The 25,328-nt window shown below is 35.7% G+C and overlaps 1 protein-coding gene across 4 annotated transcripts in view; it reads right to left on the bottom strand.

The window, feature by feature from the left end:
* Window positions 1-4,167: 4,167 nt before the first annotated feature.
* Window positions 4,168-25,328, bottom strand: part of LOC117295982 (GRAM domain-containing protein 2B-like) — a 73,401-nt gene continuing 52,240 nt past the window's right edge. Inside the window, exons 6-17 of one of the 4 annotated variants that reach the window (XR_004519707.1) lie at window positions 24,693-24,771; window positions 20,630-20,733; window positions 19,645-19,740; window positions 16,143-16,235; window positions 11,286-11,360; window positions 9,585-9,675; window positions 8,951-9,061; window positions 7,919-8,018; window positions 7,159-7,269; window positions 6,273-6,369; window positions 5,100-5,447; window positions 4,168-5,005 (exon numbers count right to left, since the gene is read on the bottom strand). Coding sequence is in view for 2 of the 4 variants with exons in the window: in XM_033778809.1 (XP_033634700.1) it covers window positions 5,352-5,447; window positions 6,273-6,369; window positions 7,159-7,269; window positions 7,919-8,018; window positions 8,951-9,061; window positions 9,585-9,675; window positions 11,286-11,360; window positions 16,143-16,235; window positions 19,645-19,740; window positions 20,630-20,733; window positions 24,693-24,771 (1,053 nt within the window). In the remaining 2 variants the exon portion in view is untranslated. Of the gene's footprint in view, window positions 5,448-6,272; window positions 6,370-7,158; window positions 7,270-7,918; window positions 8,019-8,950; window positions 9,062-9,584; window positions 9,676-11,285; window positions 11,361-16,142; window positions 16,236-19,644; window positions 19,741-20,629; window positions 20,734-24,692; window positions 24,772-25,328 lie in introns of all 4 variants that reach the window. The other 3 variants (XR_004519706.1, XM_033778811.1, XM_033778809.1) reach the window with 3 other exon arrangements.

The raw sequence follows: 25,328 nt of genomic DNA on the forward strand, positions 1-25,328 counted from the left end.
AACCAACACCTTCAAGACCTCGGAGGGTGACAACACTTTGAAAGTGCTGAAAAAAAAAATCCTGCATTTAGTATTCAGTAAACAGAAAGCTAATCCAACAAGAATTCCATGGATTTCTTTTTTTTTTGAAATGTTGTACTGACACTTAATTGTTGAATTAACTCTTTTTGCATTGGATCAAAACTTAAAAATGCGTTTTAACAAACACACGTTTGATTCAACACTTTCAAAGTGTTGTCACTCTCCAAGCTATTGCAAGTGTTGGATTCGGTTTGAAGGTATATGAGGCCCTTATCAATTCCCTATTCAATTCAACAGGCAAAGTCTCAACACTTAAAAAGACAACCATAATTCGATGGACATTTGAACCGAATTTGGCCCGTGGTTTTCATGCCAGAACAGCATTAAACGTAACGAGTTCATAAACAAATCTAACCTTATAACCTACAAAAAACAAAAACAACACAATCCAATTCGTGATTCCATTGATTTAGTCTTATTATCATCATTATGAGTTGCTTTTTATAGCAAGATAGAACAATGCTGGGTAAATATATGTACACGTCAGCAATTATTAATAATACATAAATAGATAAATCCAACTTTCTAATTATTTCGAGTAGGCCTAAGCAAAATCTTATTTTTAGAAATGTCGTAACACAAATTTCAGGGTGCGGTCCAAACTTTAATAAACCTACGATCCAAAGCCACGCCCCATCACGCATCAGCCAATCAGCCACGACTGCAACATCAGATAGAGCAAGAGAAGCCGGTATGGCGGTCACGAGCGGCAAGTTAAAAATGGGAAACCACTTTTGATTTACTTTTATTAAAGCGTGAGTGAGCCAAATGATTGCCCATCTTTTTTTGGGCGGTTTTCCAACTCGGTTAAAGGTTACAGGTTTAAAGTTACATACATTTGAATGTGAGAAAACCAAAAGGTGTTAGTTTTTTACATCCTTGGCTCATACTGCGATACCAACAAATAGTAGGAGTCTCCTACTGATCTGAAGATCGATCCAGTCAACAACAAAATTACAACCGGACACCAACTGAGTTTACATACAGCTATGGTAAGCCACAGTCATGGTCAAAATGACATGCAAGTAATGTAAAAAGCCATTATTTGGGGTATACCTAAATAACCAAGATTCTGAACTTTGTCTATAAGTGTTTTCTGTTTTAAAAGCAATGTGAATTTCAACAACAGCAAACTATGGCCGACACTGACACTATCTAGCGTTTAGCACAACGAAAAATGAGGTAGTCACATCACATCACTCCTTCACAATTTGCTAAATCTAAGAAGACACTAGCTTAGCATTATCACGTACCCAACTCAGTAATTCATTGAAAACATAAAGTCTTACAAAATGTGCAATTTTTTACATTGACGAAATGAAGGAAATTGTTTAAATTGTAACAACAAATCTGATACCATTTAATCCCATTTAAAACTGTCTCAGACAAACCCACTAAAAACTGTTTAAAATGCCTGCACTACACTACGCATCATAAAGGACAAGGCCACACATATTTAATTATATCGCTCAGAGCTAAAGTGGCAAAAATATATTCTAACTTCAGTACACATTTTATTATTTCATGGTTAAAATGGATCTAATTCCTCCAAAGTAAAAATAGTTCTCTAAAACAACTGCTTTTAAGACTGTTACCAATGTAAACACTTCATTCAATTAGGATTTTATACAAACATTAATTTTTGATGTACTCGCCTTTTACACATATGGGAACAAAGCTAAAATATGTCCCTGAAGTTTCACATAAAATACACCAAATCTAGAACACAGTAACTTTATATAAAATCAGACAATAGAAAACTTTTAGCCATAAATATACATACAAACATATTTCCTTAATATATCAGTAAAATTTTGAATTTAAATGTACACACAGTGAATTTTATGTTAAAAATTTGAATAACATTACCACTAAAACACATTATCAGTATACTTTAAAAGTCATGCCATAAATTTGTAACGCTGTTTTTCATGGTTATATAAAATAACTTCAGAATTTTGATTGGAATAATAAATATTTCTAAACGGAAGGAAATCAATCAATTAAAACGAAATAGTTTTGTTTTGTTCGTCTTATCAGTTATACACACAAAGTCATGACCGCTGCAAAACATGCTCTGTTGTAACTCAAGTTTTAACTCAAGTTTTAACCACAAAAATGATGAATCGGAAAGTCAGTGCAACATAATTAATGCAGATTTCAATTTGCTCCTTCAGAATCTTTGTATTACCTCTGTGTGCATGTTTTACTGCTACTTTGTTAGACCTCTAATTACTCTGTAATGACTACATGAAACCGTACACCAAAGAGTGCCCTTTAAGAGAACCTGTTCTACCACAAACCATTATGAAAGACACCCATAACAAACCTTGTACCCAATACCATTGACTCCCTCGTAGTAATTACCATGGCAAGGCATTTATCCACCTGAGCTAGCTTATTTCACATTCACAACAACTCCCTGTACATGCAGAAAAAAACCTTACAACCAAATGAAACGAAAACGTGTGGGTGGATATAAGATTTCTTTACAAATACACATCTATCATGAAATCAAGCTGCATCTAAACTTCTACATTTATTTCAGATTGGTTTGTAAAAATACAATTCTCCACGGTGTTCTCCATATTAATTAAAGTGGGAAGATAAACACTAATCATAACAAATAAATATTTAACATCCAACATGATGGGTCAAGTACTGATGGTAATTGCGTATGTTAACAACTTTTCAAATGAAACCAAATTTACTTTTGTGATTCCACAACATAAAAAATCTCCTCTCAACAATAGAGAAAATAGTGTTAAGGAGGATCGCAAGATCACCCAAAGAATCAATGAATGTCCAAGTCTAACATGGTACAAAGTAATTCTGACATTGATACTATCGCGGCCCGATTTAAAAGGGGAAAACGTCTTCAAAAATTGCAGGGTGAGTTAAACATTACAATAGAAGTTACGTATCTTCTTTTGGTCGAAATTGTTAATAATAAAATTCTTACAACCACACACACACACCCACACAAGTCAATATTTGTGTTACATGTTTCTTACACAATGAAGCAAAGGATAAATGGGATAATGGGTACCTGCGAGGGCAGAGATCGTTCTTGTGATTGATTGAGTTTAATATTGGAAGAGCTTTGAGACGCCTTCGTTTATAAAATAAAAAAAATGTTATTATTACTGTTATCATTATTATGATTTGAAACTTTGCATGGTGTGAATATGATATGGATAAGCTTGGGGTAACACCATGTAATAAACATCGCTCAATGAGTTGGGATAGCTCTAAAAAAAGAGTTGAAACCAACGGTTCTTTTCAGAACCACCCAAACTCATAGACAAATATTCATTACGTGGTGTTACTGCAAACTTTTCCGTGTTATTTATTCTTATTCTTATTCTTTTTCTTATTATTATTACTATTATTAACATTACAATTATAAGTTAATAAATAATTTTTGACTATACATGTGGCAATGCATTGTTTAATTCAACTTAAAATTAATACAATTTCACTTAGTGTTTAACAATTAATTTATGCAATTAGTATGTGATGGCTATACATGTTTGTATATAGCAGCTGCGATGGATACTTTTTCATACATTGTGTTCGGTTGTTAAAATAATTTATTAACCACAGGCTTCTTTGACAAACTTTGTGTTGGCATACCTTACTATAAAAAGCACATAAGAACATGAGCCAACTGACATCCCAGCAATGGCAACCAATGCTGGTACCAGTAGAATGCAACACTCCAGTAGTGGATTAGTGTTCAGCACATACTCATTTCTGGAACAAATACTAAATAACTGGAATGTTAACAATTTCTATTAATTTGTTGTTTACCTGATACCAGAATTGATTTGAAGTGGTTAACAAGACCATTCATTTTGTTATCAATTTACCTTATTGAGTTTATGACCAGCACTAAATTGGATTGTTGTTGTCTTTTTGTTGTCCTTAGTCATGTAGTACTTTGTCTTCTCTTTTACCGCCTGTCCTCCTTTTTTATATCTTGATGTATCCCCCTTTGTACTGTTTTCCAATCCAGATGTATATTATTATATATTTAATATTTTTAAGAGTTTTATCCTTTAACGTATACATTATTTGTATTTTTGTATTTTTATGTGAATTGCCAAATAAATAATAATAATAATAATAATAATAATAATAATAATAATAATAAATAAACTCTGGTTGTTTTTAGCTATAACATATTGAACTTGGTGGAGCATTGGATATGTCATGATGGCATTGGAAAACGTGGAAACAAACCCAGTTTTGATTTTTGGTAAGAAGTGCCTGGCCTTGGCATGGACCATGACATTATGAATATTGACATCATTTCTAATTCCTTCAGTGGATGGATCTTTTTACTGTTGATTGACAAGAAAATAACTTTTAACTGCCCTTACACAACACATTGGGGCCATACAAATGTTGGTCCCCTTTGATTCCCTAGAAATCAGATTTTGGTCGTCATTGAATACGGTTTCTGAGTTGAAAAATAATAAGCACTTAATTGCAACACTGAGAACTGCTGCTTGCAGAAATACATTACATGTACATGTTTTACCAGCCAAACTCCTTTGTACTGTATTTGATCTGGTGTCAGTTTTACAGTGATGGCAGGTTAACTGTTGCATTGCTTCGGACTGGCACACCCAACCAAAGAGAACAGCTCATCCAGTTGGTAGAGCATCGGTACGCTCACCCAGAGGACATTGGTTCAAATCCCACTCTAGTCAATTGTTTTTTGTTCAACCCCTAAATCAAAATGCTTTAACAGTTTGCATAACAGCTTTTACTGGGCATTGATCTCGTTTGTTAGGAATCCCTGTCTCTAAAGTGTAAAGGTGAATTTGAAACTTTGTATTGTGGTTTTAACTCACGACCGTGAGTTGGAATCAAAGGTTCTCTTTAGAGATAGTCAGATCATGGTGTTACCGCCAACCTTTCCACATCTATTTGTCTTGTGATCCAAGATCTGTTTACACCAACCTTTCCATATCTATTTGTCTTGTGATCCAAGATCTGTTTACACCAACCTTTCCATATCTATTTGTCTTGTGATCCAAGATCTGTTTACACCAGATTTTTTTGTTATTTCATAACCTCTACGACTCAAATTTAAACCCGATGTAACTGCCAACCTTAGTTTCAAGCTTATTGTTCTCATTATCCAACGTTTTCAATCCTATGAACTACAACGGTGTCTGACAATCACCTATTGCTGATAGAGGGCGGTGGAGCTCATTGTGGAATGTTCAGGTACATCTTCTGGATGAGTTCTAAACTGATTACCTGACACGTTGATCATCTGTCTCAGAAGCTGTATTATGATGATTTAGCGTTGGTTGTATTTCCCCTTGCAGTATCTGTAGAGACTGATGTACCTGAAGGAAAAATGAAACATCACAAAATCTCAGATTTGTTCTACCATAGGCAAGAAGCAGTAATTAAGCACCATAGCCATTCAAAATCCAACAGCATGTTTGATTCAGTTAGACTGTTAAAGTGAGGAAGGTCCCGCGTGGTTTATTAAAGGAACACGTTGCCTTGGATCAGACGAGTTGGTCTATAAAAAGCGTTTGTAACCGCTTGTTATAAAGTGCATATGGTTGGAAAGATGTTTACAATGATACAATGATCCACACATATTTGCCTCTAAATTGCGTGGTTTTCCTTTTACTTTGCGAACTAAAACGGTCAATGCCGACCGTGTTTGGCGACGAGGTAAGAGGAAAACCACGCAATTTCGAGTGATACTTGTGTGGATCATTATATTCTACTTTTAAAATATCTTTCTAATCATATGCATTTTATAACAAACGGTTACAAACGCTTTTCAAAGACCAACTCGACCAATCCAAGGCAACGTGTTCCTTTAATTTTTTTCATGTTTATCAGAGAGCAGAATTTCCCTACAGATTTTGGCTTGCAGTAACACCATGTGATATTATCCTTTTTTCATAGAATACAATTAAGTTCGAATAACAACTCGCCTTGACCTGTTCATAAAAAGAAATTGGCTATTACTTTGGCTGTTTGTCTACTTTCAGAGTACATGTGGATTTTAGTTCTGTAATAAACCGGTCCTCCTTAGTTCATGCCTTGTTAATCTCTTGTGAGACAAGTTTTGATAATCCACCATGCGATCAAATCACATCTACTATTTGTGACTATTTTCTTAAAGTAACAGACATGATATTTATGCTGACCTTTGCAAGCATCCTGAGATTATCAGCGATTGAGGTCCACATTTGTGAAATCTGTTGACTATGAGCAGCTTGTTGAGACCACCATAAACTACTCCACCTAAACAAGAAATAAACCCCCATGAGGCATCAGTCACAAACAAAATATGTGACATCAACTACATCACATCAAGCCGCTTGTGACGTCAGTTAAAACAAGCAAACATGACATCAGTTACATTAAGCCTGTTGTGACAGTTATATAAACTTGTGACATCGTTGTTACATACATAAAGCAAAACATGACATCAATTACATAACATGTGACAGTTACACAAAGCCGCGTGCTTCTCCCCACCCAGCGGTACATGTAAATGGGTACCTGTGAGGGAAGAGATGGTTTTTGTGATTGACTTATTTGGCTTAATAGCACATTGCACAGGCTGTATATTTCCCAGGGGGTGAGATGGCTTTAAGAATGAATCAAATGGCCCAGTGACCAGGGGTAATAATGTTGGAAGCGCTTTGAGAAGCCCTTCGGGTGTGAAAATGTCTACATAAAAAACAATTAATATTTCTATTGTTATTATTGATTAAATGACCAATTAAGATTTTTAGTATAAAACATGTACACTGTATGATCACACATACTGTAGAGTACTAGGACCATGTCTATGATAACAGTTCTTCCATTACATGTAATACCTATATGTTCAAAGATTATAATTCTTCCTTGAACACTATTTGATCAGTCTGTCTTCGCTTTTCAGTTCAAGGATCTTTATGAGATTGGCTCTTTAAAGCCCTCCCTACTAGTGTCTGTCTCCTTGTTACGTGTTAGGGACATTGGGCAATGTTCAAACTTCATGTTTCCATCTATCAGTTGTGGAGTATGTTAATGTTTACTTACTCGCTGAGTGTCTGTGTGTACTGCAGAGAGGGATGCTTGTTCTCAAGCTGAGGCTGCAGTCTGGCGATACGGTACGTGAGAATCATTGCAGAAATAGTCAAACAAATAATTCTAGGATAACAAATGATAACAAAATGGCTGTTAGCAAATGAATTTGTAGCTTTGTAGTCATTAAAAAAAAAATTCACAAGAATGTATCACGTGGGGTGAACATAGTCACGTAGTCTAGTGATTGCGCACACGCGTGTTTTGCGCAGAAGTCCCCGATCGGGCACTAGTCTTTTAAAATAGTGACTGGTTTCAGCGCCCTCTGTTGACTTGAACCATGAACAGCAGCTAAAAAACTTCCTTTCTTTTCCAAAGTTCTTTTCTTTTTTTACATTTACAACCGAGGTGTGTTATAAAACACAATCACATACTGACTGGCATATTTTGGTAAAACAAGTGCACATCGATTCCCCCTTGGGCATGCGACTGACCAGAAGAGTTCCTTCTCTTTACACAGCAAATAAGTTTGTAAAGCAACATTTTCAACTAGGAAGCTCAATTAATTTATTCAATAATTTATACAATGGGAGACTTTTGGACGCTTGGTGGCAGCAGACTTACCAGGTAAAATCCATTGTTCTCAGTAATGTGTGCGCATGCTCAGAATTACTAAAACAATGGAAATTTACCTGGCAAGTCTGTTGCCACCTAGCATTTCAAAGTCTCCCGTTCATTTGAAGGTAATGTTAGAGCATGAGATGTTTCTACTTACAAGCAAGCAGTTAGAAGGAGAAAAAACTGAGCTGGGGTCATGGCTTTGATGATCTTCAGAAGCCTTTCCAGAGACTTGAATACACTCATTGCAAACACCACTAGGATTAAGAACACAACTCGAAATATCATTCAACAGCTGATTCATAAGCTCTTATAAATGTGTGTCTCCTGATTGCATACTATAATAATAATAATAATAATAATAATTTGGGGGGCTAATCATCCTTACTCGCAGCTTAGAGCTGAATTGCGAAGGACGCGGCTACAACGTGTTTGAGAAGCAGGCATGCAAGGGCGCCTTTGGCTGCCAGCCACATCGACCCATTATGACCACGGAGCACAGCCAAGATCGCAAGTATTTGATTTTTCCCAAGGAACTAGCAGCCAGTAATATCAAAAAAGCAAATATTACAGTGCTAAGATTTGTTTGGAAGGGGGGGGGGGGGGGGGTTTGGAACGCGAACCCAGACTCTTCACTGATCTGGTGATCTAAGCAGGAAGGGGGAGGTAACAATTGTTTAGCAAGCCTTATAATGAAACCAATAATGCAGTCACTACTCTTTCTACCTTGGAGCTGTGGGTAGAGGCATCAGACACAATGCATGTACATGCATCTGGAATGTTATTCTTTACAATTAAGAAGTGGGAAGAAAGCAGAAATAGTGAAGTTTGTACTGATTTCTGAACAAACAAACAAAAATGGATCAAAAACAAGTGCTTTTAAAATTTCAGATGAGGATTTGCAACATTAATCATTCACAATAGTATTAAAATCAAGTCACAGCAAACTTTTCAATTTAACTAAATAATTATTCTAGAAAGTTGTGTGAACAATATGTCTGCTACTACCTGGTGTCTTATATTTGCAGTTAAGTAGGATTTGAAACTTTGCATGGTGGAAATACGATATAGAAAGGTCAAGAGTTGAAACCAATGGTTCTTTTCAGAACCACCCCAACTCATTAGAGATAGTCATTACATGGTGTTACGCAAACCTTTCTATATTATATTTGCAGTTGTTGTTACTTACATTTATATAAGTGGTTGCATATGTCATGGATAGACATTTGGCTAGAAGAGTCCATTACTGAAGATGACCCTGGTGGGGAGTGGATGGATTGAAGGTTACTCGTATCGTCTTCTATGGAGTATAATCAAATAAGATAACAATGAAATTTAACTTCAGCCAGGACTGGGACCATTAACTAGTAGATAACTGCATCAGTGCTCACTCAAAAACCCTTCTTGGAAGGCTCTGTTTTTGAACACACTGGACACTTTTGGTAATTGTCAAAGACCAGTAGTCTCTATTGGTTTGTCTCAACATTGCATCAAATAACAAAACCTGTGAACATTTTAGCTCAATTGATCTTCGAAGTTGCGAGAAAATAATGGGAAAAAAACGCACTTGTTGCACAAGTTTTTTGCTTTCAGATGCTCAAGACCTCAAAATCTGATTCTCAGGTACGAAAATCTAATTTGAATATTTTAGTGAGAAATTGCTTTTTTTCTTGAAAACTACTTTACTTCAGAGGGAGTTGTTTCTCACAATGTGTTATACTTTCAAGAGCTCTCCATTACTTGTCCCAAGTTAGGTTTTATGGTGATAATTATTTTGAGTAATTACCAATAGTGTCCAGTGCCTTTAACTGTTAATACCTTACCATAAATATCTCTTGTTGATGTACACCCATCCTCAACAGAACATTCCTCATCACTTGGTACTCTTTGCTCAGTCCATGAGAGTGTCTCACCCTGACAAAGAAAAATATATTTGTAATTATCTTTATTTATTCAAGTACAAAAAAGCAAACAATTTTGCTACTATTATGCAATTTCAAACTAGGGTCGATAGGTCAGGATTTTTTCTTTTTTCTTTCTGAGTTATAATATTTTTTAGCCACATTTAAAAACAAGACATGTTTACAAGGTGCAATAGTTATAGACAAACCACCATTCCAACCTGCTTGACAAACTCATCAGAAAAAAGCACAGTTTTGTACAGTGGCTGATTACCGCAAATTCCTTATTTTTTTGTTTGTTTTACTTTACTTTTCAAGCTGAATAAACAGTGTACATGTAGGTTGACGCCCTTTTCTAAGGCCAGAGCAAATTTCTTCAGACATGTACATTTCTGTTAAGCTGAAAAAAGGCAAATCAACCTACTGGAACTTGAGCGGGCACAAAATCTCCATATTCACTACTTTCTCAAACACGTTATAAAAATGCAATGTTCCTAAGTCTTTTGTACGTTGAAGGAAATGATACTACATGTACAAGACATGAGAAAACAGATGACCCTACTATGTATTAAAAAAGATTCATCTCTCCAGCATAAGTAATTTTGTGCATTATCACTGAGGTAAAAATTTGTAAAACAGAGTAAACAAATTTATTCGCTAACCAGAAAATGGTCACCAGTAGGCCTAGTCACATGTTAAACAAAACAATGTCTTGTGTTTTTTTGTTTTTTTTTTCACTTGTCAGCTTGTTCCCAGAGCTTTTACTTAAATGAAATTGCCGGAGTCCTTCATTAAATAAAACCCCTGGCCTGAGATATGTCCCTAATTGTTGGTTGATTGATGGTACGCTCTTTGCAAATGAAATCAGAGGTATTCAGTCTGGTTTAATTTAGTCACTTATCAGTCAAATATAGCTCTTGATATGAAATATATTAAAGATGCTAGGGGATGCCCAGCCTTAGTAAATATATGTAAATTTAAGACAGGAAATTGGTCACATTAAGCACTATGATCCACCTGCATGACCTAGTACTGGAACTGCAGAATGAATAATGACAAGACGAAAAGATACATGAACATGGACAAAAAAATAAACAAAAATGTAAATTGAGGTGGGGGATGGGGTATGATTCCTCTGTCCATGGTATTACCAAATGACAAACTCTGTATCCTAAATTTTATGGAAGAAGATTTGCTGCCTGCCTTTCTTGTACATGTAAATGTACATTGGGAGAGAAACTTCAGGAAATGAAATACTATATTGCATGCAGAGTATGACAAAACTACAGAAACACGTTGGCAGCTTTTGTGCTATGAATATTCAGAAGCAAAACAAGAGTTCCACATTTCCTGACAAAACTGTAGCCCGACAAGCTTGCCATCAGGCTCAGTTTGATTCTATGATTTATTTCTGGGATATAAACAAAACAAAGTGGTACATCCCCTCCCTCTAGCCCACCCCATACATTATGTACATGAACACAGACACAACCCTGTACACATTGTACGGCTACTGGTTTGTAAATGACTCCATTTCTGACCTATTTATGAAGCCACCACATCATTGATGGTGAAAACACAAACGAGGTTCTTTTCTATGATCAGGAGTGATTATTAACTTACCTCAACTAACAGGTTGGCTGATTGGACATCACTTTCTATTGTTTCACTTGACTCTTGACTTGAACATGAAACCTCCTGCAACATTAAACCAATCACAGAGATTACTTTGTGTTACAAACCTATACGGTGAAGGTCTACAAAAGGTCTTGGCCATTCAGTCTTGGTCTTACATTTAGATGCAATTTATGATGCATGACACATCTATCACAAGCTGGGTTAAACGCTAATGCTTCTCATGTAACAATACAGCAATTCAGTTGAAATTGTGCCCACTTTTAGGTGATACATGTAGATCACGACAAAAAGTTAGAAGTCAAACCTGACTTCCCTCCAAATCTGAAAATAAACCTTATGGTAAAAACTAACTATGCTTTTCTCAAAAAGTGCACAATTTGTTTGCTTATCCGCTGCACTTTATCAACGTAGAAGACTACTGCTGTAGCTAATAATGGTTTAATAATGGTAATAACAAAAATTGCAGTTGTAGGGCGCATTTCTCAGTTAAACTCTTAAATGCCCCGTTCTGGGTCAATCAAAAAAATCTCAGATGTATTCAAAGGCAAATCTGAAAAGATAAGTTTTAAGAGATTGTTGGAAGTGAGAATTATCAAGTGTGTCTCTAAGATATTTGGGCAGTGAGTTCCAGAGATGGGGGCAATGTTCAAAAAAGGCCCTACCACTATAAGTGACAAGGCGAGTCCGGGGCAAACAGCATGCTGCCTGATGACCTCAGACCCGGCCTGGCATGCTTGTACTGAACCATGCTCTGGCAGGAGGTAATGTAGGAGTGGCTGAACCATGAAGTGCTCTGAAAATGTTGCTGATCTCTCACAACATCGGCAAAAATAATATGAAATCTACACATACTTGAAGAATGGAAATTGTCTGAAGATGTCCCAGGGCTGTAAATACCTGAAATTATTGAGTCATTAGCCTGCTCCGCCCAACCCAATAACGCCATACAAAAGAGTAATCTATTCCACTATCTTACTGCATTAACTTTAGGCATACATGTCATTATCCATATCCTACAAATCTGTCAGGGTCAGATAGCTAAATTGAAGCTCCCTCATATTTCTTCACATCCGCACAGAACCTCCTTGAAAACTAGGTACTTGTTTCATGACCACTGTCAAAAAAACAAAAAACAAAACAATTTACTCCGGATTTTACTGAGACAGGAAATTGTATCTCAGAGGGAGGGTGCATCTAAGTGGGTGTAACAAGATTAGGCTGGTTTGGGCAAAGATAAGACTTTGACAAGACAATGTCCAGGGTAGGTAGGCTCAAAGCTACACTCACCATGTAACCTTTGTATCAAAAACAATTTTAATTCAACTATATCAGTCTGATTTTAATAACCCCACTATATTTTACGTTTAAAAAATTGGAATCCATGCGGATAGTGTTTGTTTTGATATCGAATCTTTGTAATTAAGATACAGGATTCAGTATCGGCATTAAAGCTTCAATCTATGCATGAATGGTGCTAGTATTGTTATCATGTTATCTTTCCATAATAACCCCAGTAGTAACCTCTCTACATCCTAAGCCTTGCTCTCCTTTGACATGTTGGCTGTTTCTGGTGCTAGTATTGTTATCATGTTATCTTTCCATAATAACCCCAGTAGTAACCTCTCTACATCCTAAGCCTTGCTCTCCTTTGACATGTTGGCTGTTTCTGGTGCTAGTATTGTTATCAAGTTATCTTTCCATAATAACCCCAGTAATAACCTCTCTACATCTAAGCCTTGCTCTCCTTTGACATGTTGGCTGTTTCTGGTGCTAGTATTGTTATCATGTTATCTTTCCATAATAACCTCAGTAGCAACCTCTCTAAATCTAAGCCTTGCTCTCCTTTGACATGTTGGCTGTTTCTGGTGCTAGTATTGTTATCATGTTATCTTTCCATAATAACCCCAGTAGCAACCTCTCTAAATCTAAGCCTTGCTCTCCTTTGACATGTTGGCTGTTTCTGGTGCTAGTATTGTTATCATGTTATCTTTCCATAATAACCCCAGTAGTAACCTCTCTACATCCTAAGCCTTGCTCTCCTTTGACATGTTGGCTGTTTCTATCTCAATTTAAGTAACAGCATAAAATGTGATGGTGATTGCATGAAGTGGAGGGTAAACACATTGATGGATGAGAGAGAGGAGTAATGCAACTTATTGACTGCCCACATTTCCCTTTCTTCATCTTGAACATTCATATAAATGTTGATATGTCTAGATTTGCTAAGTCCAACTTCTAATCCCTACATGTATGTGATCTATGAACATGTAATTCGCTGTAACCTGCATGTAGAAATTGCCCTGTATTTCCAAGGTAAGCCTCTTGTTTTAAGCCAATTATTCCATTAGTTCTTGAATGATGGCAGCAAGTGAATTAAAGCAATGGTGCAATACATGTATGAAGGAAAAATCTGGTAGCAAAATAAGCTGGTAATTCAAGGCCTCCAAAAATGTCATGGTGAAGTTAAAAGACCATGATTTCATAGCTAAGCCTATGAGCCACATTCTTCATGTTCCAGGCCTGCAGGTTCTAATGAATCTGTACCAACACATGCATAAAGTATAGGATTTGAATGGTTTAAATGGCAGGAGTTTAAATACAATAAACATTATACATCTGACAAACAACAACAAAAGCAAAAACAACAACTATTACACCTCAACATTTCAATCAGTACGCTCTGTTCATGTTCCTATTTCTTCAGACAATGTTAAAGCCATTTTGGTACAGGAACAACAAAAAAGTTCACAGATTTACTAATAACTTACAGTGTTTACAGAAGGTAGTGGTGAAAGATTTCTCTTGAAATATTATTCCATGAAATGCTTTACTTTTTGAGAAAACAGTAAAGCAATATCAATTCTCATGACACGGCGAAACGTGCTGATACAACGGTGGGTTTTCCAGTTATTTTCTCCCGACTGTGATGACTGATTGAGCCTAAATTTTCACAGGTTTGTTATTTGATATAGAAGTTGTGATACACGAAGTGTGGGCCTTGGACAATACTGTTTACCGAAAGTGTCCGAAGGCTTTAACATCAAACTGATTTAAACATTGAGCTTGGACACTACATATTCTTTATCATGCTTATAGACTCGCCATTCAATCAATCAATCAATCAATCAATCAATCATTAATTTACAAGGTGCTAATCCAACAGTCGTTGCTCATAGCGCCGCACAGTAGGCTTTTGAAAAAAAGATGGGATTTAAGCAAAGTTTTGAAATTTGCTAATGAAGAACATTGCCTGATGTTCTGAGGAAGATGATTCCACATCCTTGGTGCTGCGATAGAAAAGGAACAATCCCCCAACTGTGTTCTTTGTATGTGAAAAATTGAAGTTTGGGAACAGGAACGCAGATTTCTGACAGGTTCTTTGATTGACAATAAGTCAATGAGATATGAAGGGGCCGAGGCATTGAGGCAGGGAAACACAAATAGGAGGATCTTAAATAGAGAGAGTGATTCAACTGGTAGCCAGTGGTAAAAAAGAGAATTTTAATGGCATTATTGCAAACATTACATTCAACTGCATTATTGGATTTGAACAATAACATCCTATCTACAGAGATGATAAAAGGTACTTAAAGTAGGCGAATCGAGCGAGAGCAAGTTTTAACGAGCACTAATGGGTACCTGTAATCCCCCTCCCCCGCTTGCACGTTTTCAGAAAACGATGTTTCGGCACCCAGTTGTCCCCGTTCCTCGTTTGGGTAACGACCTTTAATCATCAGCGTCGGAATAGTCCCAGGTCAGTGAAACTTTGAAAAATGACTTGTATTGATGAGAAATCACTCATACGTGACATCTCATCAAAACCGTTCCAATCAAGCACTCATGCATATAATTAAACTTAAATGAATACGTTGCATTGCTTTCTACAAAAAGCAATCCAACATTTGTATTCTATGAGCATTTCAAGTTGTTGTTTGTTTATATATTGTGTGTATACATATACATGTAGTAGTGCATTTTGACAGGTCTCAAATCATACAAACTACATTAGGGATACTGAAACTCCAAAGTGGTTAGTTTGCAAAAACTCCTTGTTAGCTTTTCCCTTTATGGTTTATTCAGCTGATTAGTAGGTAAATATACATGTAAGTATTAATATATGGCTTTACTGTGCGAACAAAGGGTTACAGCAGAAACTGCAAACAGACTCAAAAGTAGGTTTCTGAAATTCTACAATCTGTTTCAGCAGTGTAATAACTGACTTCATAACAAAAGTATTTGTGTACATTGTTGGCAATGTAGGGTTGTAAAAACTTTGCGCTATTTTTACAGACTGACAGAGGGATAAAAGTAGGTAAATTTACAAAAGCATAACTTTTTTTTAAACTCAAGATTTTTTTGGTTTTACAATTAACTTATCATGGACAAGTAGGGGACAAATTATTCCTAGTTACCTCAGGACTGTACTTGTAGGCATTTATATTTTGTATGTACATTGGGATGTATACAAATAAACAGCCCTAACATGTATGTATACATAAACTTGATCGCTAGCTAGACCAGCATGCACCTCATTCCACGCCTAATGCACACAGAAAGAGTATTTGCAATAAGATCTACATGTTTCTCATTATACTAATAATAATAATAATAATAATAATAATAAGACTTGTAATGCGCACATATCCACCCTGCTGGGTGTTCAAGGCGCAGTAAAACCAAAAACAAAACAAAAACACAACAAAAACAAAACACAACACAAAGAAAAACAGACACAACAAAATTAGTCATTGAAAACCTGTGACATAAGATAACTTACATGTAAGTATAATGAGAAAAACAATTCATTCAACTCATCTACAAGATGTCTTGTTATTAACATACCTCTTCTTGATCGGTAGATATGATGGCACTTTTCCAGACTTTCAGCAGCTGAATATAGGTAGATTGCCTTGATAATAACGAACCAAATACAAACTGCAAGTGATCAAAACATATCATTCTTTTAGTACATTTGAATTATAACTTATGTTATTTTTCAGAGGTCCATTTATCTCCATCCAAGTATTATTACTTAGTTTTTAATTAGGATTGTTTATGATTCATAACTAACACTGTGTGCCAAGTTTGTGCTTTCAAAGAAATAAAAATAAATCACCAAATTTGTTGTTCACCTGGACTATAAAGTACATCACACTGTGACACAATGAATGATATCAAACGCAGGCAGGGAGAGGATTACAATACTAGATGGTGCCAGACTTTTGTTTGAAGAGAGCTCACTATAATTTCAACACACAGGAAGATGGAGCAGATTTATTATGCTTGCATGCTGTTGGTGAATGTCTTTTTGAACGTTAACGCAGTATACATTGTACAGTAAGTTGACTGCTGGTGTTGACAATAAATTTGCACTGAAGAATAAATTCCCAGACATAAACATTTCTAAACTGGTGAGCTATAAGTACAGCTGATTAGAATAACAAGTAATTAACTGCCAGGGCAAGATGGAGTTGGCCATTAATCCAATAATGGTTTGAGCTGTCTGATTATAGGAATTCATTACAATCATTACTAAAAAAGCGCATCCTTTATCCGCGACTGTTCATCTACTCTATAACAATCCTTGGACTTTTTCTCTTGACTCATCAGCAACTACCCCCCCCCCCCCCCAGTTTCCCTTGAAGGAATTACAGCCAGTCTAAATAAATTAGGAAAGTACTATTGGAAAAGCATACCGATAATGACAGTACAGGATGTGGTATTACTGTAAAATTGATGGCTTTTAGGGGAAAGTACACAATTAATGAGGCATTGTGTTAGTCTGCGATGGTCATACTCAGTGAGATGGCTTTCTATGAGGTTAAAGGACTGGCTTATGAAGATCGCTATATCAAACCTTTAACATGTTTGAAGAATTTCCGCTTAAACAAAATACCCACTCAAATACTCAATCTACTAAAGGGAGAAAGGATATAACAAGGGAATCAATGTGTGGTGAAGAGGTTTTCAACTAGTGGTTTAATCCCAACGAGGCCTGGTTCTTGATAATTTTACCGATTCAACACACTTTGATTCCCATTCATGAATACCTTTTCGGTCAAAAAGTAAAATAAACGCAACAATTTTGATTGTTCAATGATTTCTTTCAACACAACACCCCTCCAGCTATGAAATGGTAAAGCCCTCCGCCGCCCTCGGGTAAACAACTCCTTATAAGGGAATGCTGTGCGCGTCGCGCGTATCGCCTGATGTGGCACAACTGTTTCAGCCGTTGCTCTCGACCAATAGGAATACAAAAAACTGTCTGAGGTATTTATGAATATGATTTTAAAATCAGTCTGTATTTAAAATATCAAATTGAAATCTCACTGTTTGAAAATGTATATTAACAAATACTTTTATGATTGACAAATTATATAGCAAAACAGAGTACAGTAGAACATGTTTTGTGACTAGCTGATTTATCAACCATGCACACACTATAGGTACTTTGGCATTGGAAATGACACATGATACCAAAGTGTTTGGATTTATGAGTCATCTGGTCATGATTCAAAGACTAATAAGACAACATTCATAATTTTGATTCTTAATTCATGTCTCAAGAAGGGGCAGGTCAATGATAATTTCAGCAATGAAATATCAAATTATTTGCCTCTTTAAAGATGCTATGTCAGATTTTTGGCCGATTTGACCCACAAATTTTGATTTAAAATTCAATAGGTATTTTGATGGGGTCGAGAAAGTTACAAGCTTTCATTTGAGCCATTGCTCGAAAAATTCCGCCAATTATTAGTAGCAATGAAATAAAGTGCTCAAAATTAGTTTTTGTCGGGATCCCGACAATATATCACATGACCAATTATTCTTTTGTGTTTTATAAGAAACGTTTTACATTTGAGTCATGGTTCCTGACTATTAAAAGTAAAAGTTAAACTTTTTTTTAATGTTTGGGGCCAAAAATCTGACATAGCATCTTTAAACTAAAACTTCAAAAGAAGAGATTTGAATCTTGTTTACTGCAAATTCTTCCAATTTCTGACCACAGTTTAAAAATGTATGTCAAGGAAGTTTTTGTTGAATTCGCAAGATAACTCATCTAGAACATTAATGTAAAAATCTAAGAGTAAATTGTCATTTATTTTGAATACATCCAAGGTAAAGTTTCTTTCAATGTTGTCTGAACATTTGATTTATTTTCTCTTCATATTGTGTAATCCCATTCATTTTAAAATAGTGTAATGATTGTGTATTTGAAATGAATATGATTGTTTGGGATATCAAACTCTGTACAAGTGTAACTCAATACCTTAATATAATGATGTCATCAGGGTTTCACAAATTATTTTCCATCTTATCTACAAGTTTAAGCACACAGACAATGCTGGCAACTTTCAAAGACCAGTATCTGCACTTAAAGACACTTGACACTATTGGCAATTGTCAAAGACTGAGCCTTCTCACTTGGTGTATCTCAACATATGCATACAATAACAAACATGACAAACCTGTACAAATTTGAGCTCAAACGGTCGACGAAGTTGCGAGATAATAATGAAAGAAAAAACACCCTTGTCACACGAAGTTGTGTGTGTTTAGATGGTTGATTTCGAGACCTCAAATTCTAAATCTGAGGTCTCAAAATCAAATTCGTGGAAAAATTACTTCTTTCTCAAAAACTATGTCGCTTCAGAGGGAGCCGCTTCTCACAATGTTTTACCATCAACCGCTCCCCATTACTCGTCACCAAATAAGGTTTACTATTATTATTATTTATTTTTATGCTAATAATCATTTTGACTAATTACCAATAGTGTCCACTGCCTTTAACACTATGTATGTGACTCAACATACACGTACATATACAGTGTATACTTGAAAAAGAAACCTGAGAAATTTAAGCTGGAACTCTCATCAGAGACATAAGAAATTAGTGAAAAACACCCTGTTTGGACTCGAGAGACAACAAATAATTGTGTTTTTGAATTATCAAAAACTATATTATTTCAAGAAAAAATACTTCAAGTGAAATTTTGTCACCATCACCACCTTCATGTTAATTTTTTTTCTTCAATCTTGCGCAGTACCTATAAAGCCTAATAGGATTTCCAGACACAAGTTACTGAGGCATAGATGGGGCGTAGCAAATGAGATAAGAAATACTAACAATAAGCAAAAATGAAAGACAATGAGCAAATAGATTGAGCTCAAACATGAACACCAAAACAAATCTTAATTTGATGCCAATCTGTCAGTCTTTGGGCATGTTTGGACTAAATCAAAACATGTACACTCAAACAACCCTTAATAATTTGACATTTGCTCAGCAAGAGTCAACAACAATATTTTCTAAATAGTGTAGATTATTAGTCTGAGTTGATACCTTTCCATTATCGGTGCGGATTCCGATGGCATTAGGAATCACAAACGCCGTCCTCTCCTTGCTTATATTCGTGACAGAACTTATTTCTATCGTCACCTGAAAAACAAAACGAAAAATAGTTGATGTATAAAAGTTCCTGGATTAATGGAATTAGTCCAGACGTGATGTGGTACATCTTTGGTTTTTAAAAGAGTATAATAGTCCCCTATCTTTTAATAAAAACACAACAACAATCAACTTGTTCAAACATTATCCAATTTAAGGTGATCAAGTTTTCAAGAGCTTGGTCAGTATTTTTATGTAAATTTATAATGGAAGAAACAATTTTTCTCCCACATTAATATTATTATAAAGTGTTCCTTATACAGTGTAGCCCCATCAGTGTCAAATCTGGGTGCAGTTTTTCACCTCTTTGGAAACATTTGTCAAAACAATTGGTAGGCATCGAGTTTTACAAAAGCAAGTATTTAGATTTAAAATTAATCCTCAGATTTTCCTGTCAGTACCAATCACGGATCTACATGTAACCGTTAAATTAAAGAAACAGTGAGACTATACAACGTATACCAAGAAAGTCTGTGCATGCCATGATAGATTCTTGTTATACTTCAGCCATCTTGACCTACTTATAACACAAAAAGAATCCAACATGATTCCCATTTTATAATTTAGTTATTGCTACATGTACATTGGTTTGAATTAAACATGAACACCTGCTCAATATACATGTACGAATGTAATGTTCATGTAGACATAATGACGTACTGAAAAATATGTTTGTTTGTGGTTAGGTGACAAATCGGCTGTTATCTCTCAGTTCAAGTGATTCTTTGACCAATGACAAAGCTTAAGACAGAATTACAGTATTAAAGGAATAAAGTTTATAACATAGACTTCAATCCTCTAAAATCAACCAAAATGAATTGTGTAGGATCCCCACTGCCCCCCAGTGTAGTCTGGAGTTGTGATGAGGAGCTCAAATTACCTGCGTTACAAACGTGAAGATGTGAGAATGGAAACAAATCCAGTTCTGGGAGATGAAGATTCTGCCATGAAGCAGAATTTCTCTGACTAAGGCACAGGAATAAGCTGTTTATGAAGAAAGGGAAAGGATTAGTGGTGGTTGGTCAAGTATGAAGTATGAAAGTCAAATTAAAGTGGACTGACTTTGAAAAAATTATTTACGACATGTGCCGTTGAAACTCTAACAAAAAAACAACCCATAGTAGCCTCTTAAACATTTACAGTATTAAAGGCAGTGGACACTATTGGTAATTATTCAAAATAATTATTAGCAAAAAACCTTTCTTGGTGACGAGTAATGGGGAGAGGTTGATGGTATAAAACATTGTGAGAATTGGCTCCCTCTGAAGTGCCATAGTTTTTGAGAAGAATTTGATTTTGAGACCTCAGATTTAGAACTTAAGGTCTCGAAATCAACCATCTAAACGCACACAACTTCGTGTGACAAGGGTGTTTTTTTTCTTTCATTATTATCTCGCAACTATTTTCGGAGGAATGGCATAATAAAACACTTCAAAATATAATTGTAATGGGCTTAGCCATTGTACGGCAGACCTACTTTAAACGAATCCCTTTTAGACAAATTCACAACCATTTGAAAAGCCTGGCACCTCAATGTTTACCCAACACCGCATTAATCAGTGTGACGTTTGAAGTAGGGAACCAGACATGACTGCTATGTACGGAAACGCAAATGCCTAGCGTTTCCTTACACAGCAGCTGATTGGTTACATAGGACAGTGAGCATTGTCCATGTTTTGACCAATCACGTGTGGGCTCTCATTTTACAAGCCAGACATGGCGGACTTCTCGATTCTGAACGGTCACGCTGACGAAGACGGATTCTTTTGGTGAACTTGACTGTTTCGAGTGACCTTAGAAATAACGACTACAGCAAAAGACTACATTAATAGTTTACCTAACAGTCCATCTGTAAAATTCTTCTGCACAACTTCGTTAAATATTTAAAAAAATTACGTTTTTGGAGACCCTTATTTCTGCACAAACACAAAGAGGGTAACGTTTTTTGTCTCATATTTCTTATTTTTTGATATATAAAATTATGAAATAATTTTTGTAGGTACAATAAAACCCTTTTGCTCCGTGTTACAAGAGTTTTTGTCTGTTACAGTATATAATATTCCCGAATTGGATTTTTTAAAATGTGTCCTCAGAGCTCATCATATATTCATAGCCGCGACGGTCATGAATACGTAACAAATGAAATGAAAGGTTTTTCTGACCCGTGCGCACGGACTGAGAAAGAAGTAATTTTCCACGAATTTGATTTCAAGACCTCAGATTTAGAACTTGAGGTCTCGAAATTAACCATCTAAACGCACATAACTTCGTGCGACAAGGGTGTTTTCTTCTTTCATCATTATATGGCAACTTTGATGACCGATTGAGCTCAAATTTCCACAGGTTAGTTATTTTATGCATATGTTGAGATACACCAACTGTGAAGGCTAGTCTTTGACAATTACCAACAGTGTACACTGCCTTTAACATACGTACATGTATCTGTACTTCCTTTTATATGGTGAATATAGAACATGTTCCATTTTTATAATAATTTGGTTTTTACCCTCAAAGATGCATGATAGGCACTATTCTAAATGCCTTTCCTAAAGTCCTGCAGAAAAAAATCTACCGGCACTGTAAAATGAGCCAGGGGCTGAAATTTCACATATTATTGGGACCAACTCAAGGGACTTATCCACTTTCTTGTTGCAAATAATCCACATACTTGAATCTCCAAAAAAGTCCTTAAAAGAGACACAAGAAAATGTTGTGGAATACCGACTCAGACTCAGATTCATAACTATACATTGATCAATCATAATTGTTACTGTGCGTCCCAAAGTCTGACTGAAGTCTGACACGTTCCAACCCCATGTCAAAATACAAACAACTCTCCGCTGTTTGAGATGTCTGCTTTGCAGACTGTGTTTGCATTGTGCCCTGTGGTCCATATGGGCTCGATGGTAACCAATGTGAGTAGTGGTTACTGTTTATATGAAGTTGCTATGGTGACCAGGCTTAATAGATCTTTCTAATACGCAGCCGATCTTAAATCTACTTTTTAAACTAAAAAAAACAGATTTAATTTGTAATTAAGTTTGTTTTTTACCCTTACATGTACATCGATGTGCATTAAGCACTGCATTTTTTTAATCAGTACTTTCCCGAACAAAATCCACAGGCAAAATCTCTTGGGTGGGATTTGAGTGACAATGATCAATCATAATTGTTACTTTTACATGCTTGTAGACATTTTTCACTGGTGGGTTTAACATATATAGTTCAGTCGCATATTATTAAAAATGAGTTGGCACGAATGAATGATAAAATGTACTTGAACCAATGCAGCATTTTAAATGGTCTCTTAAGATTGAATAATTAACATCCATACCTTCTGGGGATGAAGCGCTGAATAAGAAACTTCTTTAAAAATGCATTCATGTACGGAAGTGCGTTAATATTTGTGGGTCACCTCTATGAGCAGTTTGTATGAGCGACATGGCTTTGCATACTGTACATGTTCATAGGTGGCCAGGGGTACCATGACCAACTCATTGCAATCAAATGGTTCTGTAGATTCCTTGGGCAAACTTTAACTGTTTATGGAACATAGAAAGATGAAATCTTAGAGTCACGTTCTACCTTGAAGGATGTCTGGGTATTACGCATTCAACTTTCAGCTAAATTAATATTTTTAAAGCTCAAGACGATGACAGAAAATCTAACAGTGCTTTTAATTTTATACCTAAGAAAAAAAGCACAGAATTTACAATAATTATCTGCTTTATCACAGATCCGCTACTTCTTCAAAGAAGAGAATTTTGTGTACATTGTCATCCACAAACTAGTGTCCTCTTTCCTCCTACACAATGCAACGCTTAATAACTAGTTCTTTTTTTTTAAGCACATTTTACAATAATGTATTTATACTTTCTTCCATTTAATTAAACCTTGAAGACACTGTACACCTTTGGTTATTGTCAAAGACCAGTCCTCTAACTTGGTGTATCTCAACATATGCATAAAATAACAAACTTGTGCAAATTTGGACTCAATTGGTCGTCGAAGAGAATAATGGAAGAAAAAACTAACTTGTTTCACAAATTGTGTGCTTTCAGATGCCTTTGACTCGATACCTCAGCTGAGTTCTCTTATTCAATTCAAATATTTTAGTGAGAAATTACTTCGTTCTCAAAAACTACGCTACATGTACTTTTCAGAGGGAGCCGTTTCTCACAATTAATTTTTTTTACTGTCAACAGCTCTCCATAGCTCGTTACCGCAAGTAAGTTTTTATGTTAACAATTATTTTGAGCAATTACCAATAGTGTCCAGTGCCTTTAAAAAACAAAGCTTAGTTTTAAATACTCCCTAAGATGCACACAATCACAAGCAACAATAAAACACACTTAGAGAACAATGGTACACAACGCCATCTTTACCCTGGTGAATTTCAGTTTAAACAAGTGGGTGAATTTTTATTTTTAACTCTAGATCTCTTTCTTAGGCGCACAACCTCCCAACGCTTAAAGAGGGAGTTAATGACCTGCGGGACTACGACTGTCATGACTGTAGGAGTCAAACAACCAGTTTGCTGCCTCTTCGATCACACATTCGGGGAAAAAACATGACAGAAAAAACACCCTTGTTGCACAAATTTTTGTGCTTTCCAACTTTCCAGAAAGGTTTCATACATGAAGACTTTTTCAGAGTCAAATAATTTAGTGAGTCAAAAACTACATGTATGATACTTCAGAGTAGTTTCTCACAATGTTTTATACGAACAACAGCTCTTCTTTGCTCGTTGGCAAGTAAGTTTTCAACCTTCGTAATTACCAAACATATCCAGTGCCTTTAACAACTTGTGTCAAGTTTATTTGTTCTTTCATCAAATCTTGTTATTGATTTAGACAAGTAAGTGGAATTTTGTATTTCTGTGTATGAAACTATTTGATGTGGTTGAAAATGTTGACCACTTGACTCCTCACTAAAATACTTACATACAATGACTCTTTCACTACTTGGTATGAAACTAAATAGTTTATGGAACTGTCTGTTTCGACTATCATGGCTCATTTCCTGGAAAACAAAAACAGAACAAGAGAAGAATTAGTATTTCTTATCAAACTGAATTGACTATAAAAACAAAAGGGATCAATTAAGATCCCTAATTAACCCTTCTTAATTTGGCAAGGAATACAATTCGGTGACCAGACCTCTTATGTTTTAGGATATAATTTTATTTTAAACATCTGGTTCATGGTTTTCACAATGTATTGAAATATTATAACCCAAACCAAGGTAATGTAACCATCCAAACTGATAAAATCATACTGAAAATGTTGTGTGCCTGGAAGAAGGGCCCCAGGCTCTACGCCAGTCTCCTAGCCGCACAATACTTTTTCCGTTATCAAAAGGATAGAAGCAATAAAATGGCATTTTTGTTGCAAGAATTATCCCAAAGAGATTTTTTCCCGTTCTTATGCATTTTTTTTATGCACCAACCAAAAATACTCAGTCCGTGTACATGTATTATCATAAGTAGGATTTGAAACTTTGCATGGTGGAAATACGATATGGAAAGGTTTGCGGTAACACCATGTAATGACTATCTCTAATGAGTTGGGGTGGTTCTG

Source organism: Asterias rubens, chromosome 10, assembly GCF_902459465.1.
Source record: "Asterias rubens chromosome 10, eAstRub1.3, whole genome shotgun sequence".
NCBI classification, from domain to species: domain Eukaryota; kingdom Metazoa; phylum Echinodermata; class Asteroidea; order Forcipulatida; family Asteriidae; genus Asterias; species Asterias rubens.